General features: G+C 32.6%; 2 protein-coding genes across 4 annotated transcripts; both read left to right on the top strand.

Moving 5' to 3' along the window:
* On the top strand, positions 576 to 2,709 carry LOC107637683 (polygalacturonase-like). Its single transcript, XM_016341053.2, has 4 exons — positions 576 to 1,161; positions 1,447 to 1,736; positions 1,836 to 2,064; positions 2,145 to 2,709. Exons 1-4 carry the CDS (start codon positions 700 to 702, stop codon positions 2,361 to 2,363), a joined length of 1,200 nt encoding a protein of 399 aa, XP_016196539.2. The 5' UTR covers positions 576 to 699; the 3' UTR covers positions 2,364 to 2,709.
* Positions 3,710 to 10,079, top strand: LOC107639140 (protein ROOT HAIR DEFECTIVE 3 homolog 2). 3 transcript variants are annotated; one of them, XM_016342570.2, is made up of 22 exons: positions 3,710 to 4,021; positions 4,106 to 4,172; positions 4,265 to 4,367; positions 4,522 to 4,592; positions 4,785 to 4,848; positions 4,927 to 4,992; positions 5,279 to 5,326; positions 5,435 to 5,497; positions 5,583 to 5,639; positions 5,853 to 6,011; positions 6,244 to 6,312; positions 6,390 to 6,481; positions 6,764 to 6,842; positions 7,207 to 7,372; positions 7,775 to 7,899; positions 7,994 to 8,256; positions 8,434 to 8,530; positions 8,638 to 8,799; positions 8,881 to 8,985; positions 9,100 to 9,194; positions 9,279 to 9,375; positions 9,686 to 10,079. In XM_016342570.2, exons 1-22 carry the CDS (start codon positions 3,868 to 3,870, stop codon positions 9,800 to 9,802), a joined length of 2,319 nt encoding a protein of 772 aa, XP_016198056.1. In that variant the 5' UTR covers positions 3,710 to 3,867; the 3' UTR covers positions 9,803 to 10,079. The 3 variants fall into 3 exon arrangements, with proteins under 3 accessions (XP_016198056.1, XP_020976737.1, XP_020976738.1); XM_021121078.1 differs by lacking the exon at positions 5,583 to 5,639; XM_021121079.1 differs by lacking the exon at positions 3,710 to 4,021 and having other exon boundaries at positions 4,461 to 4,592.

The following is an 18,574-nucleotide window of genomic DNA, read 5'->3' as shown; positions in this document are numbered from 1 at the left end:
TAAAATAATATGATGATGAGATAACGATTAAAGATTTGCAGAATTCTCCATTGCTTTATTGGTACTATTATTTATTTTATGTCAAGTTAAGTTATTTTTACACTGTCATATATTGAGTACATACCAAAACAAAAAGAAATACTATTCATCCTTTAAAATATTATTCTCTAAATTTAATTATTTAATTACGATAATTTTCATTAATAATTTTTTAATTTTTTAAAAAATTGTATTTATTTCTCTTATTTTCAAATTTTTATAGTATTAAATTATTATTAGTTATTTTATTTTAAAACGTTAAAAATATTTTTAGAAAAAATATGCTAAACTAATTAATGAAAAAAGATTGAATGGAGTAAAATTTGTGTTTTGAAATATTTAAGGAATATTTGAGATGTGTTAAAGTTTAAAAAATTTTAAATTGAATTTTTAAATTTTAATTTTACTCCAACTGTTTTTCAAAATTTGTATTTCAAATTAAACTGTTTAAACTTTAAAGGATAAATTTAAAGGATAACTCTGCAAAACAAAAAGCACAAGGCATATGAGAAAAATGAAAGAGAACTAACCCACAGTCCGCAAAGTAGGATGCACCGAAATACTGAGCTATAAATATTCTCGCAAACCGTTCCACCTTCCCACTACCTTACATCTTCTTTCAAATCTCCCTCTCAAAGAACAAACTCCTTCTCCAACAAAATGAACCCAGCATCAAAATCTACTCCCATTATTATTATTATTCCTCTTCTTGTTACTGTGATCTTACTTTATTGTATGCCAAATGCTGCGGCAGCCACATTCAATGTGCTCAACTTTGGAGCCAAGGCGGACGGCCGCACGGACTCTGCCAAGGCTTTTACCGGTGCTTGGGCCCAGGCATGCGCCTCGACGCAGCCTGCTTCCATAGTGGTGCCGCCAGGCAGATTCTTGGTTGGCAGCATCACCTTCAGCGGCCAATGTGCCAACAAGGCAATCTCATTTGAGATCCAGGGCACCTTGGTAGCTCCCTCTGATTACAATATTTTAGGAAAAAACGGCAACTGGATAGTGTTCGAGCACGTTGACGGCGTATCCATTCGCGGCGGCTTGCTTGATGGCCAAGGCACTGCCCTCTGGAATTGCAAGAACTCCGGCAAGGGTAGCTGCCCATCCGGAGCCACGGTACGTTGTTTAATTAAGTAATTTCATGAAAAAAAAACGAATTTGGTTCTGAAGTGGAACGGTTTTCTTTTTCTGCAACTGCTCATTGTAGTTGCTAGAAGTTGAAGTGGTGAACTAAATATTAATTATTACTAAGTGGAAGAGTTGGTAGTAATAATGTTAAATAAGTTTTTCATTTGGTGTATATATTGAATTTGTTGTTGCAATTTCAATGCTGTTCCATTATATGTGTTACTTCAGAATTCAGATCATTTGAAAATTTGATTTGGTGTGTGTTACATACAGACACTGCTGTTCAGCAACTCCAACAACATTTTCATTAGTGGATTGAGCTCATTGAACAGCCAATTGTTCCACATAGTCATCAACGTATGCCAGAACGTTATGGTACAAGGCGTCTCTGTCACCGCCGCAGGAAACAGCCCTAACACCGACGGCATCCACGTCCAAGGCTCCTCCCACGTCACTATCCTCAGCTCCAAGATCCGCACCGGCGACGACTGCATCTCCATCGGTCCTGGCACCACAAACTTGTGGATTGAAAACATAGCATGTGGTCCTGGCCATGGAATTAGGTAATAATAGCTAGAACAATAGTAATAATAAGAAACTAAGAATAATAATGTATATATGATTCCATGAATTAATGTTGATGGAATTGAATTTAATTACAGCATTGGGAGCTTGGGAAAGGAACTGAAGGAGGCTGGTGTACAAAATGTGACGGTTAAAACGGTTACATTCACCGGGACTCAAAACGGAGTAAGAATAAAGAGTTGGGGTAGACCCAGCACAGGATTTGTGAGAGACGTCATTTTCCAAGACGCAATCATGGTCAACGCTCAAAATCCCATTCTCATTGACCAGAATTACTGCCCGGACAACGAGGGCTGCCCCGGTCAGGTTAGTTCCAGAATCCAGAGTCTTTTTTGGGCCTATTGGGCCTACGCTATATAAAAGACTGATTTTGTTTTTCTTTATAGGCCTCTGGAGTGAAGATCAGTGATGTTACATACAAAAATATTAATGGAACATCAGCGACAGAGGTAGCTGTGAATTTTGGTTGTAGTCCAAAGAACCCATGCAGTGGCATAAAGTTGGAAAATGTGAAGCTCACCTACAAGAACCAAGTTGCTCAAGCTTCTTGCGTCCATGCCGCTGGAACCACGTTGGGTTCAGTTCAACCAGAGAACTGTTTATAAATTAAAGTAAAATGTGCTAGAGAAGAATGCACTAAAAACTCTACGGAGAAAAACAGAAAATTCTTATTAAGATTCTTATTATTATCGATTTAATTGTCCTCATAGTCATAAACTCAAAGGATTAGAGAGGCATATAATTAAGTTTAAAGTGTATCGCTATCACTAATTCACTATTCACTATAATATAGTTTTTTTATTTACTGGGTATACCCATCATCTTCTAGTACAAATACCCGGTTCATTGTATGGGCCCGTGGCGTTTGTGTGAAGCCCATTGGGCTGAAACGGAGCCTGGTCATACAAATTGATATGGGCCGTAGAAAGGAGATATGCATCATATACTTATTTGTAGCGTGATTGTATTTCTTCCCAAGTATATTTATATAATTTTATTATATGGAATTTCTTCTTATTTTCATGTTTAAATTTGTTTCTATTCAAATTAAGTAGAGACTTTGCTGGCTCGTGAAGAAGGTGAACAACTGAACATCAAAATGATTTATTAATATGACATAAATGGGAATGGAAGCATGTTAGTGTTTTCGGTGGATTTGATAAGGGAAGCGGTACAGAAAGATAGAAATGCAATCACCGCAATGTACAATTAAAATACATGGCAAGCGTATTAATACTTTCTGACCTAGTCTCACACGAATTATATTTGATTAACAATTGGATTCTATTCTCACAAAAAAAGAAAATAAAACGAAAAACTCAATTATAATTGTGGATAATTAGATAGTTTAATAAATTTACGGAGAGAGTAAATTTTAAAAGGGTAATACTAGGTAAACAAAAAAAAAACCGCTAGAACTTGTCTTATTTAGCATTAATTAATTGTCGCAACAATTAATAAATGCTAAATAGGCTGTTTTTGGCTGATTTTCTTTGGTTACTAATCATTTTCGATTTTAAAAAGAGTTTTGGCGCATTTTCCTTTAAGTAATATACTGTATTTAATAAAAAGTCTAGTAATTGCATAAAAGTTGCTCAATTTTAATTTATTTTAATATTAATTAATTATATTAATATGAAATATTTGAATTTAGCTTATATACTTTATTTATATTTTGTATATTATACTTTTTGACTTAAATTTGGTTACATATTTTCGTATTAACTCAATGTATAAGGCACACAGCATCCACCACTGTTAAGTGTTAAGCTTTTTTGGTTTTTCCTTTGTATTTTCGGGGTTCATGTCGTTTCAGTCTGTTTTAAATTTTGATTTTAATTATTGAATATTTTTTATCTATAGGATATAGGATAGAATAGAATGTTTCCTAAAATGGAAGTAAAAACAAGAAAAAAGAGAGTAGTCAATACTCAATAGTGACAGCTTGAGGATGTAGACGTGGCAGTTAAAGGAAAAAGGAAGCACGTCAAGCTTAAGACAGAGAGGGGGAAGGAAAGAATGAAGAATTTTTCTTTGCTTCCATTCCTTCTTCTTCTTCTTCTTCTCAAGTTGGAATTTGATTTTGATTACTGTTCGGTATAGCGCACGATGAAGGAAGAAGATGATTGTTGTTGCACTCAACTCATCGATGAGAAAGGTAACTTCAACGTTGATGGCCTCCACAGCTTCATCACCAGCACTAACTTCTCTCACTGTGCCCTTTCTTATGCCGTCGTTTCTGTCATGGGTCCTCAAAGTAGCGGTAATCTACTTTCTCTTCTTTCATTCACTCATTTTCTCAACTTTCATCATTCATTCATTAATTCGTTGTTCGACTCATGAGCAGGAAAGAGCACCTTACTCAATCATCTTTTCCACACAAATTTCAGAGAGATGGATGCATTTAAGGGAAGGTTAGCTCTTTATCTCTCCAAGCTATTGAATAGAGACATGAGTACAAATAACGTTTCTTAATTGAATTTGAATATCGTGTGTGTTGTTGTAGATTTCAAACGACCAAGGGGATTTGGATAGCCAAATGTGTTGGGATTGAACCATTCACAATTGCTATGGATTTAGAGGGTACTGATGGAAGAGAGAGGGGTGAGGTAATCTATTCTCTCTTAACAGAATCTTCCTATTAATCACCACAATATATCATTGAGATTATGAATAATTGTTTTTACATGTTTGTATTGGAGCTCATCATGCATGCCACAACTCCATCACTCCTGTTTTTGTGGTTTTAAACCTAACATACAGGATGATACCGCTTTTGAGAAACAGAGTGCTCTTTTTGCTTTGGCAATATCTGACGTCGTTTTGATAAACATGTAAGTCTGATCATGAAATGTACATACAGCAATCTTTGCAAATCCTGTTTTCCTCATTTCCTTTTGAGTTAAAACTTAAAAGTAGTAGTTGGATTCAAGAGTAAGTGAAAAATATGAGAAATTTGGAGGCTAGACAAACTTGAATTCATTTTGAATTATTGTTCAATGTTGAAGACTCCTTCTTATTCACAGGTGGTGTCATGATATAGGCCGGGAACATGCTGCGAACAAACCACTTTTGAAAACAGTTTTTCAGGTAGCTTTGCAGCCATGAAGAAGTCTCCTCTAGCTGATATTTAGTTTTATACAATTTAGTCTTTTCTTTTATCTGTAGGCCATGATGCGTTTATTCAGCCCGCGCAAGACTACGTTACTTTTTGTCATTCGTGATAAAACAAAGGTATATAATACTATTTTCCTTTCTCGATGCTACATATATGAAACCATTCATGAGCCTTAACCTAACAGTTATTTGTCCTTGACAAGGGATCAAGCCTTTATGATCAATTAGTCTTAGGATCATTAATTGCTTCCCATTCTTCTAAATAAAGTTGAATTTTTCACAAGGTAGAGTAGTGGTCTCTTGCATGAACGGTTTATTAGATATATAGTCCTTGATGCATGAGAATGTACCCGTAGTTCTTTGTTTTATTTGATGTTGATCATTTTTCTGGCAATCTGTGAAGACCCCATTTGAGCATCTGGAGCCTATTCTAAGAGATGATATCCAAAAGGTGATAATTTTATTTCTTCCAAGTTTCTGAGATTTTTCTTTCCTATGGTTCTTCTTTTTCTTCAGCGGCATTTTAATTTATCTTGTGACATCAATATCTATTCCACAGATTTGGGATGCAGTACCAAAACCACAAGCTCATAAAAATACTCCTCTTAGTGAATTCTTTAATGTAAGAAGACTCTCTTTTCCCCAGCTCTTGTGTCACTTTAACTGTTGAAATTTGTCATATGTATGATAAATCATTTGAAATGAAGGTGGAGGTTACTGCTTTGTCAAGCTATGAGGACAAGGAGGATAAATTTATAACAGAGGTACCTTTTTTATGGGACAGTTCATGGGTTCTAGTAGCTTGTAAAGGCATACTGCATTTACCTTGTGCTGGAATGGTTTCTTATTCATCCTTTTTTCAAAACATTGTCAAGGGTTCTTCTTGACATTGTTCGGCCTATAACTGTCAATGAAAATATTGAAATTCCGAAATCTATTTGGACTTCTTCCGCAAGATTCTTTCCTTTGTCGTACAGGTTGCTCAATTGCGGAAGCGTTTCTTTCATTCTATATCACCTGGAGGTCTTGCTGGCGATCGGCGTGGTGCTGTGCCAGCTTCTGGATTTTCTATTAGTGCACAGAATATATGGAAAGTCATACGAGAGAATAAGGATCTTGATCTTCCAGCTCATAAGGTTTTTTATGATCCTATTTGGAAAAACTCATAAAATGGGCTTTTTTGCAAATTTGAGAGGTATCCCTTGCTAGATTATTTAACAGATAACGACTACAGCACATTTATTGATCTAAAGGTGGATACCTCTTTATTTTCTCGCATTCAAGACAAGGTTACTTCCTTACAAATCTAATTTTTGGGATGTCATGTCATTGTGCATTGGTTTTAAATATTACCATTTTATTTAAAAGGTGATGGTTGCCACCGTGCGTTGTGAAGAGATAGCTGATGAAAAGTTTAGCCGCTTGTGCTCTGATAAGGTGCTCATCCGTTCCCCTCTACTGTAAGTTGCATAAGAAGTTCTTGAAAACTAATATCATGCAATGAATTGGCTTAGGTTTGGTTGGCATTGGAGAAAGCTGTTCAACAAGGTCCAGTACGTGGTTTTGGGGAAAAGCTGAGCTCAATTATTGATGCCTATCTATCACAGTAAGATCCAGTTCTGTTGAAATTTAGTATTTAGTCGATAAAATTATGTTAAATAACTACTTGACTTGCTGTTTTATGTTGTACCTTAGTAAAAAAATATATCTGCTGTAAAAGCAAGAAAAAATATATCAGTGAATTAGAAGTTGGTAATGTGTCCAACTTGTCATTAGATCCTCTGTTTTGTCGATGGAGAAGTTTCCATATCATAGTTTTGGATTACTTTGCGTCTTCTAAAACTTTTATATTTCTTTCTAGATATTGCTGATAACATGTTCTCAACAGATATGATGCAGAGGCAATGTTCTTTGATGAAGGTGTGCGAAATGCAAAACGGCAGCATTTGCTGTCCAAGGCACTTGATGTGAGGCTTCTTGTTCATAGAGTCCTATTCTGAGTTAATTATTTAATTCAGTTTTGATCTAATCAGATGACTTTTGCAGCAGCCCGGTGCTGATTACAATTCCATAATTTATATGTTCCAATAAACATATTTTATGCATTGCTTACAGTATTACCAGCTTACACATTTAATATGAACTCTTACAGATTGGTCATAGTGAAACCATCTCTCCTAAAATCTTGAATAGTTAATTTAAAAACGCTTTGATGTTAGTGATCTGATATTGGATTTATTTAACTTATCCTTGTGGGAAATATACTTGTGTTTTTGAGCTTCCATGAGTGGTATAGTAAGATTTATATTGTTTTTATTGTCAACTTTTCAGTTTGTGTTCCCTGCCTATTCAACAATGTTGGGCCATCTACGTTCTAAAGCTCTAGATAGTTTCAAGATTAAATTGGAACAATCACTAAACAGTGGAAAAGGTTTTGCTGCCGCTGTTCGCATGTGGACTCGATCATCTATGCTTGAGTTTGACAAAGGATCTGCTGGTAACATAATTCTTATGCATAGTACTGTATACACCAAAAATTTTGAATAGTATTTAAAATTTTAACTTTTATATTCAGTTTATTGATTTATAATTTTAAAATCAATCCTTTAAATTTGAAACACAATCTCTTGGTAACTTCTGCAATTCTTTAATTTCATATTTTCTCTAACAGATTGAGTTTTAGTTTTTCTACGTCTTTGGATCCATCTTTTTAGTTCTAACTGCTGAGTATGCTTTCTGTTTCTTTTCTCTAGTGTTTATGAATATTTCTTATATGAACATACTTTATATTAGCTCTCTATTTTTCTACTTTGTTAACGTGAAACTTTTTATACTATCACTAAAATGCACGCTCCTAACGATTGGATTTTAATATTAATAATTGCTTTTTTATCCCCAGATGCTGCTGTAAGACAGGCTAGCTGGGATGCTTCCAGAGTGCGAGACAAACTTCGTCGCGATATTGATTCACATGCTATGTCTGTGCGCGATGCAAAATTATCTGCAATAATGAATAATTTTGAGGTCATATTGCTGCCATAATGGAGATTTAACTGGTTAAGCTCTTTGGATGCATGTAATCTCTATCAACACTAAAGTACAAGTATCTTGTTCGCAGGAACAACTGGCCAAGGCCTTGGTTGATCCTGTGGAGTGCATATTTGAAACTGGGGAAAAGGATACCTGGCCTTCAATTCGAAAACTTCTTAAACGTGAGACTGAAGCTGTTGTATCTGAATTTCTGTCTTCCATTTCTGGTTTTGAGCTTGATGAAGAAACAACTGAAAGAATGCAACAAAGCTTAAGGGACTATGCAAGAAAACTGGTGGAGAACAAAGCAAGAGATGAAGCTGGGAAGATTCTTATTCTCATGAAAGATAGGTAAAGATTGTTTTATATAAAGCTCATCCGTGTTGTTCATTTGGTATGTTTGGTGAGTGCTGTTGGGTTTGTATTTATACATCATATCTCGTACACAATTTTCTTCTCTTAGATGAATTAATGCATTCATATGTTGGATTAATTTGTTGGTTTGTTGGTTCTTGGTGTATCTTTTAGGTTCTCTACTGTCTTCAATCATGACAATAATTCAATCCCTAGAGTTTGGACTGGGAAGGAAGATATTAAAATTATTACACAGGAAGCTCGCACAGTGGTAATTTGTGCAAACTCCAATTGTTTCATTGTGCTTAAATTTGAAATTATATTGGAAATTACTCGTCGCTTGGCCCATATAAAATGTATTTTATTACCATCTGTCAGTCCCTTAACCTTCTATCGGATATGGCTGCCATACGCTTGGATGAGAGGCCAGATCAAATTGACAGTATACTCCGTTCAGCTCTCATGGATGGAACTGTTTCTGTTGCATCTTCAAGGAGAGGAGTTTCTACTGATCCACTGGCCTCAAGCACATGGGAGGAGGTAGTACATAATAATATTTCTTTCTTCTCTGATAATGTTATAACCATCAGTATAATATTTACAAAACTACGACAAATGTAGGTTCCTCCAAAAGATACACTTCTCACTCCAGTGCAATGCAAGTCTCTGTGGAGGCAGTTCCAGAAAGAGACAGAGTATACAGTTGCTCAAGCTATTTCGGCTCAGGTAAGTTAGTAAGGTTTTGACTGTTGTACTTTTATGATTATGTTTATGTTCATGTTCCTTTCTTTAACATTGATGCTATTTCATTTCCTTCCTGATTTTCGGTTGTGGGTTCAGGAGGCGTACAAGCGAAACAACAATTGGTTACCGCCTGCTTGGGCTATACTGGCAATGGTTGTTCTTGGTTTTAATGAATTTATGCTGCTTCTAAAGTAAATATTACTTCCTATAACCTGAAATCTATCTTTTAAGTTAACTATTTTTGTTAATAGTTGCTAACGTTTTACTTGAAACAGAAATCCGCTTTACTTGCTGGTTACGTTTGTTGTCTTTGTACTTGGGAAGGCCATTTGGGTGAACATGAATATAGAAGGAGAGTTTCGAAATGGCACTGTGAGTAATAGTGAAACTTCTGTTTGTTATGGTTGTTTTTCTGTCTACTTTATTGAATTCATGGAATAACAATGCTATGTGCACAAATACACGCACTAGCTAAACTTATAAGATTGCTTGTCATGCCATCTTTTCATACATAGCAGCACATCACATAGAGGAAAAATTCATTAAGGATAAGAACAAGTATAGCTGACTTGTTGAAATTCATGTTTGCCATTATTGAGTTTAATTTGTTGGAACCATATTCCAACTATGGCAATGATATCAACTAGGGAAAGTGACCAGCATTTATTTTGCCAAATTGCAGCTTGCTGGGATACTATCGATTTCATCGAGGTTTCTTCCCGCTGTTATGAACCTTATGAAACGTCTCACTGAAGATGCTCAAGGATTTACATCGCCTGAAGGAATGAGAAATTCTTGAGTGCTTTTGGAGACTCATACATAAGTTATTACTTATTAGTGTAGTCATGACAAAATCTCTAAGGTTAGATCATAGGATATGGTCTTGTTAGTGTAAAAGAACTCTCACTATACAAACTTGACTCACAGGCAAAACACCACAAAGGTTCCAAAATATGAGTTCTCTACGTGGTAGATTTTGTATTACTGTATATATACAGTAGTTTGTGCTATAGTTTGCATATGTAGAATGAAATAAACAGTTATTTGAGTTCTAATGAGTAACTAACTTTAGGCAACGACCTCTTACGGTTGTGTTGGATAAAAGATATTAGGGAAAAGGGAAACTAATTTTTTCTCGGTCAATAATTAGTTAATATATATTGGTTGATATTGGATAAAAAAAAAGTTAGTTTCTTAACAAAACCAAAGTTTTTTTTAGTATGATTGAGTGAAACATTTTTATTGACGAGTATTAATCATGTATCTAAACGTAAATAAAAATCACCATGTTATATGTAGTTATGTACAAAACATTAATTACCAAATCATTCATCGGTATAAAGTATATATTGAAATACAAAATAAAAAATGGATTAAACAAAATTTGGACTCTATATAATAGGAATAATTAATGGATGGTAGAAAAAGGAGAGTTGTCTTTTGTGTATCAAGAAATGAACACTCGGAACCTACAGGAGAGGAGGATGAATGCATGGGTTATTGTTGTCTCAGGAGATTATGGTAAGCCATGTCTGCACTAAATGTTTGTTCCTTAGGAGTGCATATATGAAGAAACACGATTATCGTGTTGGCCATGCTTGATTGTTCTGTCATATATGAACAGGCATGCTATAGAGAGTGAGAGTCAAGTGGACCCTCAAAAAGTCACCAACCAACTTATGTTAAATAATTTGATGTATTTTCTGTACACACTACATTGAAAAAGTAACTAACTTTCATGTTTACTGTTCGAATGGTTATCCAAATCAACAAATACTATTTGATGATAATTTTATAAATTTTCTTTACGTATTAAACTCTAAATATTTACCCATTTGATCATTCTTTTCTATTATTTTTCTTCTAATATTTTATTGGTCGATTGACAACCTAAAATTACTTAGACTTATCAATACAAAGAAATTATTCTCTTACTAACCATTTAAACAACTAAAAATCAACCTTACAACCAATAACTACTATAACAAAAACATGGGAAAAATTCATATAGAAAAGATAATATTGAGGATAATTTGAATTATTTTTCCATATCTTTGATGCTATTTAATTATTTAAATAGCAATTCCCTCCTTTTTTTAATGTGTGTTTTTTTATAATGGGAATCTTTCGATCTAGCAATATAATGCACTTTGCTTCAACAAGTTAAAAATATAGCGACAAGAAACAAGAGGGGGCCTCTTTGCTAGTAGAATGGCTAGCGAGGAATTCATTTCTAAGAAAAGGGACCACTAATATAAATTTCTACAAAGTCAAATTTGATTATCATCATGGCATTATCAACATGCCCCTCATGCCTTGCAACCGTTGTAAAGAAAGCATTCATTGTTAAAGTACTCACTTTAACTAACAAAAACTATATTTCTCATCCTAAATAAATTTAATAATATAAAATCATTACAAAGTGTGATCAACACTAAACTTAAATTATGCATAAAATAACATGCTCGCCATCTCTCAGATCTTGTCTTTCTTTTCATTCACTCAGAACAATGAAATAACTTAATTCTTTTTTTTTATATATAATTTAATTCTTTTTAGACAAAAAGAAATTTTGAGATAGTAAATAGTAGTTAAATCAAAAGTTTTTATTGATATCCATTTTACAGTAACATCGCATATGAATAAAAATCACATATTAAAGTATACCTACCTGAAAAGTATAATTTGAAGAAATTCGTCTCATGACTAATGATGCTCCAAATTGTCTTAAGCACTAAATTATAAATTCTAAATATCTTGTATTGTATGTGTTTAGGTATTCATATTTGGCAAATAACTCCTCTAGTTAATATATGAATATAGCAATTTTTAAATTAATTAACATTGGTTAACTTTTTTTCTTAGTATTAAAATTACTTTTTTAACCTTTACCTTTTAGAGGGTTTAAAATTTAGGATTTATAATTATGATTTAAGGTTTAGACCATGTAATTGATGGCAGTAATAATAACAGAAATAGAAAAATAATGGACAATGAGAAATGATGACAATATAGTGATAGCGTCGAGTGTAATATTGAGAGATGGTATTATGGTAATAATGGTCGGAGGAGAATGATCAATGATGAGAGATAAGTGTTAAGTAAAAAAATTCTAAATATAAAAATAAAACAAAAATATTAAAAAATATTTAAAATTGAATACCAAAAATTAGTTTTCTAATTGGACTCTAGCTTCATTTATAATTAGTTCTCTAATTGGACTCTAACCTCACTTAAATATAAGTGAATGAGAGGGGAATTAGATTTGGGCAAGTGATATGTGAAAAGTAGGTCTACCCTACATGGATTGAAGGGAATCTTATCGTATCATGGGATACAAAGTCGGTGTGTGCTAAATGACAACCTAAATGACTTTTGCTCGGTGGACATAAACATTGGACAAAACAAAAAGATTATTTCCTTGAGCAAGAAGACACTATAACACCCAATCATAATCATAATGTTGTATTTGATTAGGAGTAGAAATAGGCTGAGTCGATTCGAACTTTGGTTTGGATGAGTTTGATCTATATTATAAGTAGATGTTTTAAATTTAGACTTATTATTTCTTATAAGCTTTTTTTCAGAATTTGGGTCTGACTTGTTTAAAGTCCGACAAAGATACGAGCTTATTTAAAAAGTCTATTTCGTAAAATAAAATTTAAAATAATAAACTTAAAAAATTTAAAATGAATATTAAATTTATTCTAAATTTTATAATTTATAATTTATAAAACATAATTTAACAAAAATTATAATCTTAACTAGTCTTGATTATTGATTCTTTTTAGCTTTGTTTTGTGTTTAATATATAGTGATAGGTGAAAGTCTAAACTAAAAATAACTTATTTTTACAAAAAAATATTTTGGTGAATTAGCCCAACAAATTTTATATTTTTTAAAGTCTATGACCTAATCTTTTTTAACTAATAAATTTTATAAAAAATTTAAACCTGACCTATTTAATAAAACAAGTCAAACTAAATCAAATCTAAAACAAGCCGAACCACAAATCTCAAACTCCTGTCAGTAGCCCGACCCACTATGTAACTAACAAGCTATGTTGTTGGTGCACCAAAACAATATGAGTGGCTCTTATATTAGGAAGTTTTTTCCGTTGCTAATTAAGAATTATATTCATCAGAGGGCTTAAGAGTTAGGACTTTGAATCTAATTGGTCAAAAGGAAACAGATAAATCATAAATGGATTTGTGCCAATGTACAATCAATGCTTTCTTGTGAATTGTGATAAATATTTCTTCGAAATCATGAAATCAAAGGTGAAAAACGCATTATGATACAACTTTTGTATCCTTTAATCCAAATTGCATATTAAATTGAAAGTAACCCAACTAGGGTTACTGGGTTGTGTCTGACGTATATATTAAATATTTAAATTTTTGTTAAGGTTCAAACTAGCTAGAGATACATCCAAAATTGTTATACATATAAGTTTTTCATACTTATATTTTGTAATTGAATGATTTCAACTTCAAAGAATAAAATAAAATATTAGTCTTCAGAAATGACGATATATTGTTCGAGTTAACCCACCAAAAATACCTTTTGAAATTTTGACGATAGTATATATAGTTCATACTAGGTGAAGATTAAATTCATGCCAAAAGATAAATGACAAAGCAAATTGCTTTCTCTCTCAAGGATCACTGTGCCCACTATATGGAAAAATTTAGGGGTGAGCACGGGTAGTAGGTACCCAATTACCCGTCTGAATTCGAACCGAACCAATTAAATTGGTTCTGAAATCAACGGGTAATTGGGTCCAACTCGAACTAAATCGATAACTTTTGTTAGTGATTGGTTCGGGTATCGGTTTTGGGGGTGCGGAACCCGAAACAACCCGCGAACCCGATCATATATTAATTAAATAAAAAAATAAAAATATATATATGACTTTTCCATTAGACAATAATTATTCATTATTAATATGTTTGGATTTTAATGAGTTTAGTTTTTAATGTATTTGGTGTTTAACATGTTTGGATTATTTCTATTGATGTTACATGTTTATTGTACTAGTTGAATTTTTAAGATAAAAATTTGGTTTTTTTTTTTTATGAATTTCAAAGTCATCGGGTACCCAATTACCCGAACCGAACCAATCCGTTCTTAATCGGTTTGGTTTGGTTCGGGTACATTTACAAAAAAAATGTAAATCCGAACCGAACCAAACCAATTACATTTTAATCGGTTCAGTTCTAATTTTATCATAAATCCGAACCAAACCGACCCGTGCTCACCCCTAGAAAAATTGAAGAATAACCTACATGCGTGTATAGCATTTCTGGTATTATATATAATTTAATTTATTTATGGACATCCCATAATAATAGTTTTTTTTTAGTCCACGTTATTCTCCAACCCAACTGGTCAAAGACTAATCTGTCGTAGATTTGAGCTCCATTTAAAATATGTCCAATGGTAATAAAATGAAGGCCCCATTTACTATTTGTCTACAAAAAGTGGAGATCGACCATTGGAAGAAAATGAAGATGAGTGTATGAAATTTGAAATACTAACCACATTATAAAATTAGCCGTTGCAAAACTAGCCGTTACTATATTACCGTTGTTATTAATAAATTAATATTTTGTTACTCTATATATACTACTTACATACACTTCTATTCTCACACTTTCTTCTACTCTTCTTCAGCTTCTTTCAAATCTTACGAAATCAAAGTTCTACCGCTACTATTTTTTGTTCAGAAAAATAGATCCAAACTAACTCAACTCTTTTTCAATTACTTACAAAACTTTTCTCAAACTCCAATTACCCAACAATCTCAAACCTCAAACTCTCAAATTCCAAATCAAAACTTCACACTATCGAATACATTTCAAAATCCAAATCCACAAAATCTTCCTAATTTCAATTTTCAAGCTCCTTATAATAATCAATTTCCTATATTCCAACCACAAAATCAAAATTCACAAACACCACATTTTCTATTTTCATATCCATATTTAATCCTTCTATTGGAAATGTTGCTCCAACATCTTTGCCGTTTTCAACTCAATTCAGTGCATCGAGACATAGCCCATCTGGTATTGGTGGCTCTTCTAACCCATCCCCTCAGACTCCGATACAATGTAGTCCGAATTCACAATATTCAGATTTTGCCAATCCTCATGGATTAGATGCTATCAAACTCAATGAAGATGACTTTGAAAATCGTAGACAAGATAGTATTTAACATTGGTAATGGAAAGAGGATGAGATGTTGATCAGTGCATGGTTGAATATTTCAACCAAACCTATAGTTGGTACCGACCAAAAGGGCAAAAAATTTTGGAGTCGAATTCACAGTTATTGTGTGGAATTCAACTCTGACATAAAAAGGGGGTAGTTGCATGTAAGAAACGATGGTATAAGATCAACAAAGCAGTTGCACAATTTGCTGGTTGCTACGATCAAGCTAGTCGAAACATAAGGAGTGGTTCAAATGCTGATGATATAAAGGAGTTGGCCTATAAACTTTATTTCACACATTATGGTCAGAAATTAACTTTCGAAAGGCATTGGAATATGCTTCCTTTGGAGCAAAAATAGAGAAGTCAACTACCTACACAGAGTGGAGGCTCAAAGAGAACCAAAGTTAGTGCAACTAGAGCATACTCATCGTCATCAAATCTAGAAATACCATTGTGTAACGAAACCGGTGTGGACTATCCCGTTCGCCCACAAGGATCAAAGAAGAGCAAAAGAAAGGGTAAGAAAAAAGCACAAATGTCTGAAGATCTTAGCAAGAAGAAATCATCGGTTGCTAAGAAACTATCTCTCATGGAAGATATTAAAAATGTTAGAAAAAAGAACTAATGGATAGGGAAAAAGAAAGAGAAGAGGAGAGGGAACATAGAGAAAAGATGATGGCAATCAAAGAAAATGAGTTATAGATTCAAGCTGTGATGAAAGAACAAGAATTACAAACTCAGAGGTATATTAAAGAAATGGAGATAAATACAAAGGAAAGGAAAATGGAAAGGATGGCTAAGGAAAGGGAAAGGAAAATGGATATGCAAATACTTAATGCTGACACGTCTACAATGAGTGAAAAACGAAGAGCTCTTCATGAGATCGCATGTGAGAAAATAATCAATAAATGGTTTACTTAATGGTTCCTTGTATTCGTAGAGTTAAGTAGTATATTTTTATTTTTATTGCGTATTACTGGTATGTGATGTAGTCTGTTTTATTAAAAGATGATGTAACATTTTAAATTAGTCAATATTATTGTGCCGTTATTGTTTATGAAAGTGACTGTTGCAAAACTAGCCGTTTTAAACTTAGACAAGAAAAAACTAGCCGTTAACTAGCCGTTTTAAACTAAGACAAGAAAAAACTAGCCATTAACTAGCCGTTGCAAAACTAGCCGTTGAGAAATAGCTCCTTGTTGCGGACACACTTATAAATTGTAGGATTACCATGTGTTCATAACACGCAACGGAAGTAATAAAGTAATCCTAAAGATCTATTTTTTGCTTAAACTTTATTCCAATAAACAATATATATTTTAGATCAGATTTAAATACCTGTGTACACTAGTAAAAACTTTATTCTTCGATTGTACGAAGACTCTATGCGTATCCACACCGAGACCAACCTTTGCTGTCAACTCCTTGACCAATGGACATCTGATCTAAATTGAGAAACCTCTTACAACTCTTTGCACACCATAAAATTTCTCTCCAAGAATTAGACTCACATATATTTGTGTGCATAGAGGTAAAAGAATAAAACTCTTTGTTATTCTCTCTTTATTCACCATGTTCCTCTACTCTTGGCATATATATATATATAGTATGAGATTTGTTACTAATTTTAAATTTGAATCTCAATTCAAATTTAAATCATATCTTGTTATTTTAAACTTGAATCTTTCAAATTTATGAATCATATCATAACTCAATTTGAAACAAAATCAGTTAGGATCTGATCCAAATTTAGAATTCAAGTTTAGAAATAGAATAACTAGTTATTCTCAAATCTCATATAATATTCTCAATTACATACTATTATTATATTCTTGGTGCTAGCAAAGAATATAATAATATTCTATTTAAATTAATATAATTATTTATTTGATCAAATCAAAATAATAATTAAATAATTCTACAGCAAAGATTAGAACACTCGTTAGTGTGTGACCCTATAAGTTCAATACTAAGCGGGTAGTAAATTAGTCATACTAAATTTACTAATCAAGGTTGGTGTCTAGCAACACTCCTCAACGACCCGATAGTACGAAGTAATATATTTTTACTAAGAACCTTAGAAGAACAAAGTATAATTCCTTCCATCTTTTCAGCTCTTGGTTAACTCTTAGAGTATGGTTTAATTGTCAAACTCTAACTTGTTACCATTATTATAATGAACTGTGAATGACTTAAGAAACTCATTTCTTCATTCATTCAATCCCCTTGCCCAAGGTTTTATTCATCTCAGTCATTATAATCATAGAGCTCAAACTCTTTACTGAAAGTTGATGGATTCCTTATTGACTAATCATTAATTCTACAAGTATTTAAATCATACTTAATATCCATTCAACTAGCACCCTAGGGTATTAGGTGTCCGGAATCAAAGTATAATAAATACATTATTAATTACTATGACAGTCACAGGTCAAAGGAAACTCTATTACCATGTTCATCTTGAGAATATCCTATTGACAAATATACGGTAATTATAACCATTAGACATTCTCAAAGTGAGTCAGTTCAATGGTCATATCTCTATATGCACTATATATATAATTTAATAAATGAGATCTATTAATCTTCATCCAATGAAGACCATTATATATATATATATATATATATTGATCTTTTCGGATTATTAATGTCCTTTTTAATAATCCTATGACCAAGAACAATTTAGATTAAATTATAAAAGATTTATCTCTCAATATTATGATCACTATCACAATGATAAATTTCTAAATTTAATAAAAGAACTTATTATATTAACATTTTAATATAATAATAATAACAAATTATTTGACACGTGATTGATTGGATTGTGGTCATACTACTTATTCCCAACAATCTCCCACTTGCACGAGAGCCAATCATGATAGATTGGATCTTGGGCATACTATTATCACAATAATCTCCCACTTGTACTAGAGCCAATCAATCATGTGTATAATTTTTCAATGCACATTTGTGTTTATCAAAACTTTTTTTTTTTACCTTAAACACCTTAGCTTTTGAGCATATGTGCTTGACATTTTACAAAATATACATAGTGCATAATAAATATCATGTTTTCTCAAAACATGAAATCTTCCACTAAAATAGTGTATAATTTTATTTTAAGGACAATCTTTATTGAGCATGATTATAAAAAATCTACGTAACCATTAGATCTATCTTTATAGAATTGTATCATTATGCAAATTGGTTACTTTTCAAAAAATTAGTTTGACGATCAAACGTTTTATACTTCTTGGAGAAAGTATATCCTCTATTGAGTGGTAAACAGTTCTAATAAAAGTAATTGTACTCCCACTTTTTTTTTTTTTTTTTAAATATAAAGTTTTTTTTGT

Source organism: Arachis ipaensis, chromosome B04 (assembly GCF_000816755.2).
Source record: "Arachis ipaensis cultivar K30076 chromosome B04, Araip1.1, whole genome shotgun sequence".
Classification (NCBI taxonomy): domain Eukaryota; kingdom Viridiplantae; phylum Streptophyta; class Magnoliopsida; order Fabales; family Fabaceae; genus Arachis; species Arachis ipaensis.
Note: the sequence above shows the minus strand (reverse complement) of the source record. Positions and strands in the feature narration are given on the sequence as shown.

Bases quoted from the DNA above. Each gene is read 5' to 3' on its own strand.
- LOC107637683 (XM_016341053.2), top strand. From the start codon at position 700: ATGAACCCAGCATCAAAATCTACTCCCATTATTATTATTATTCCTCTT. The intron at 1,162-1,446 runs GTACGTTGTTTA...TGTTACATACAG, and splicing joins GCTGCCCATCCGGAGCCACG to ACACTGCTGTTCAGCAACTC. The intron at 2,065-2,144 runs GTTAGTTCCAGA...TTTTCTTTATAG, and splicing joins ACGAGGGCTGCCCCGGTCAG to GCCTCTGGAGTGAAGATCAG.
- LOC107639140 (XM_016342570.2), top strand. From the start codon at position 3,868: ATGAAGGAAGAAGATGATTGTTGTTGCACTCAACTCATCGATGAGAAA. The intron at 4,849-4,926 runs GTAGCTTTGCAG...TTTTATCTGTAG, and splicing joins TTTTGAAAACAGTTTTTCAG to GCCATGATGCGTTTATTCAG. The intron at 8,986-9,099 runs GTAAGTTAGTAA...TTGTGGGTTCAG, and splicing joins CTCAAGCTATTTCGGCTCAG to GAGGCGTACAAGCGAAACAA.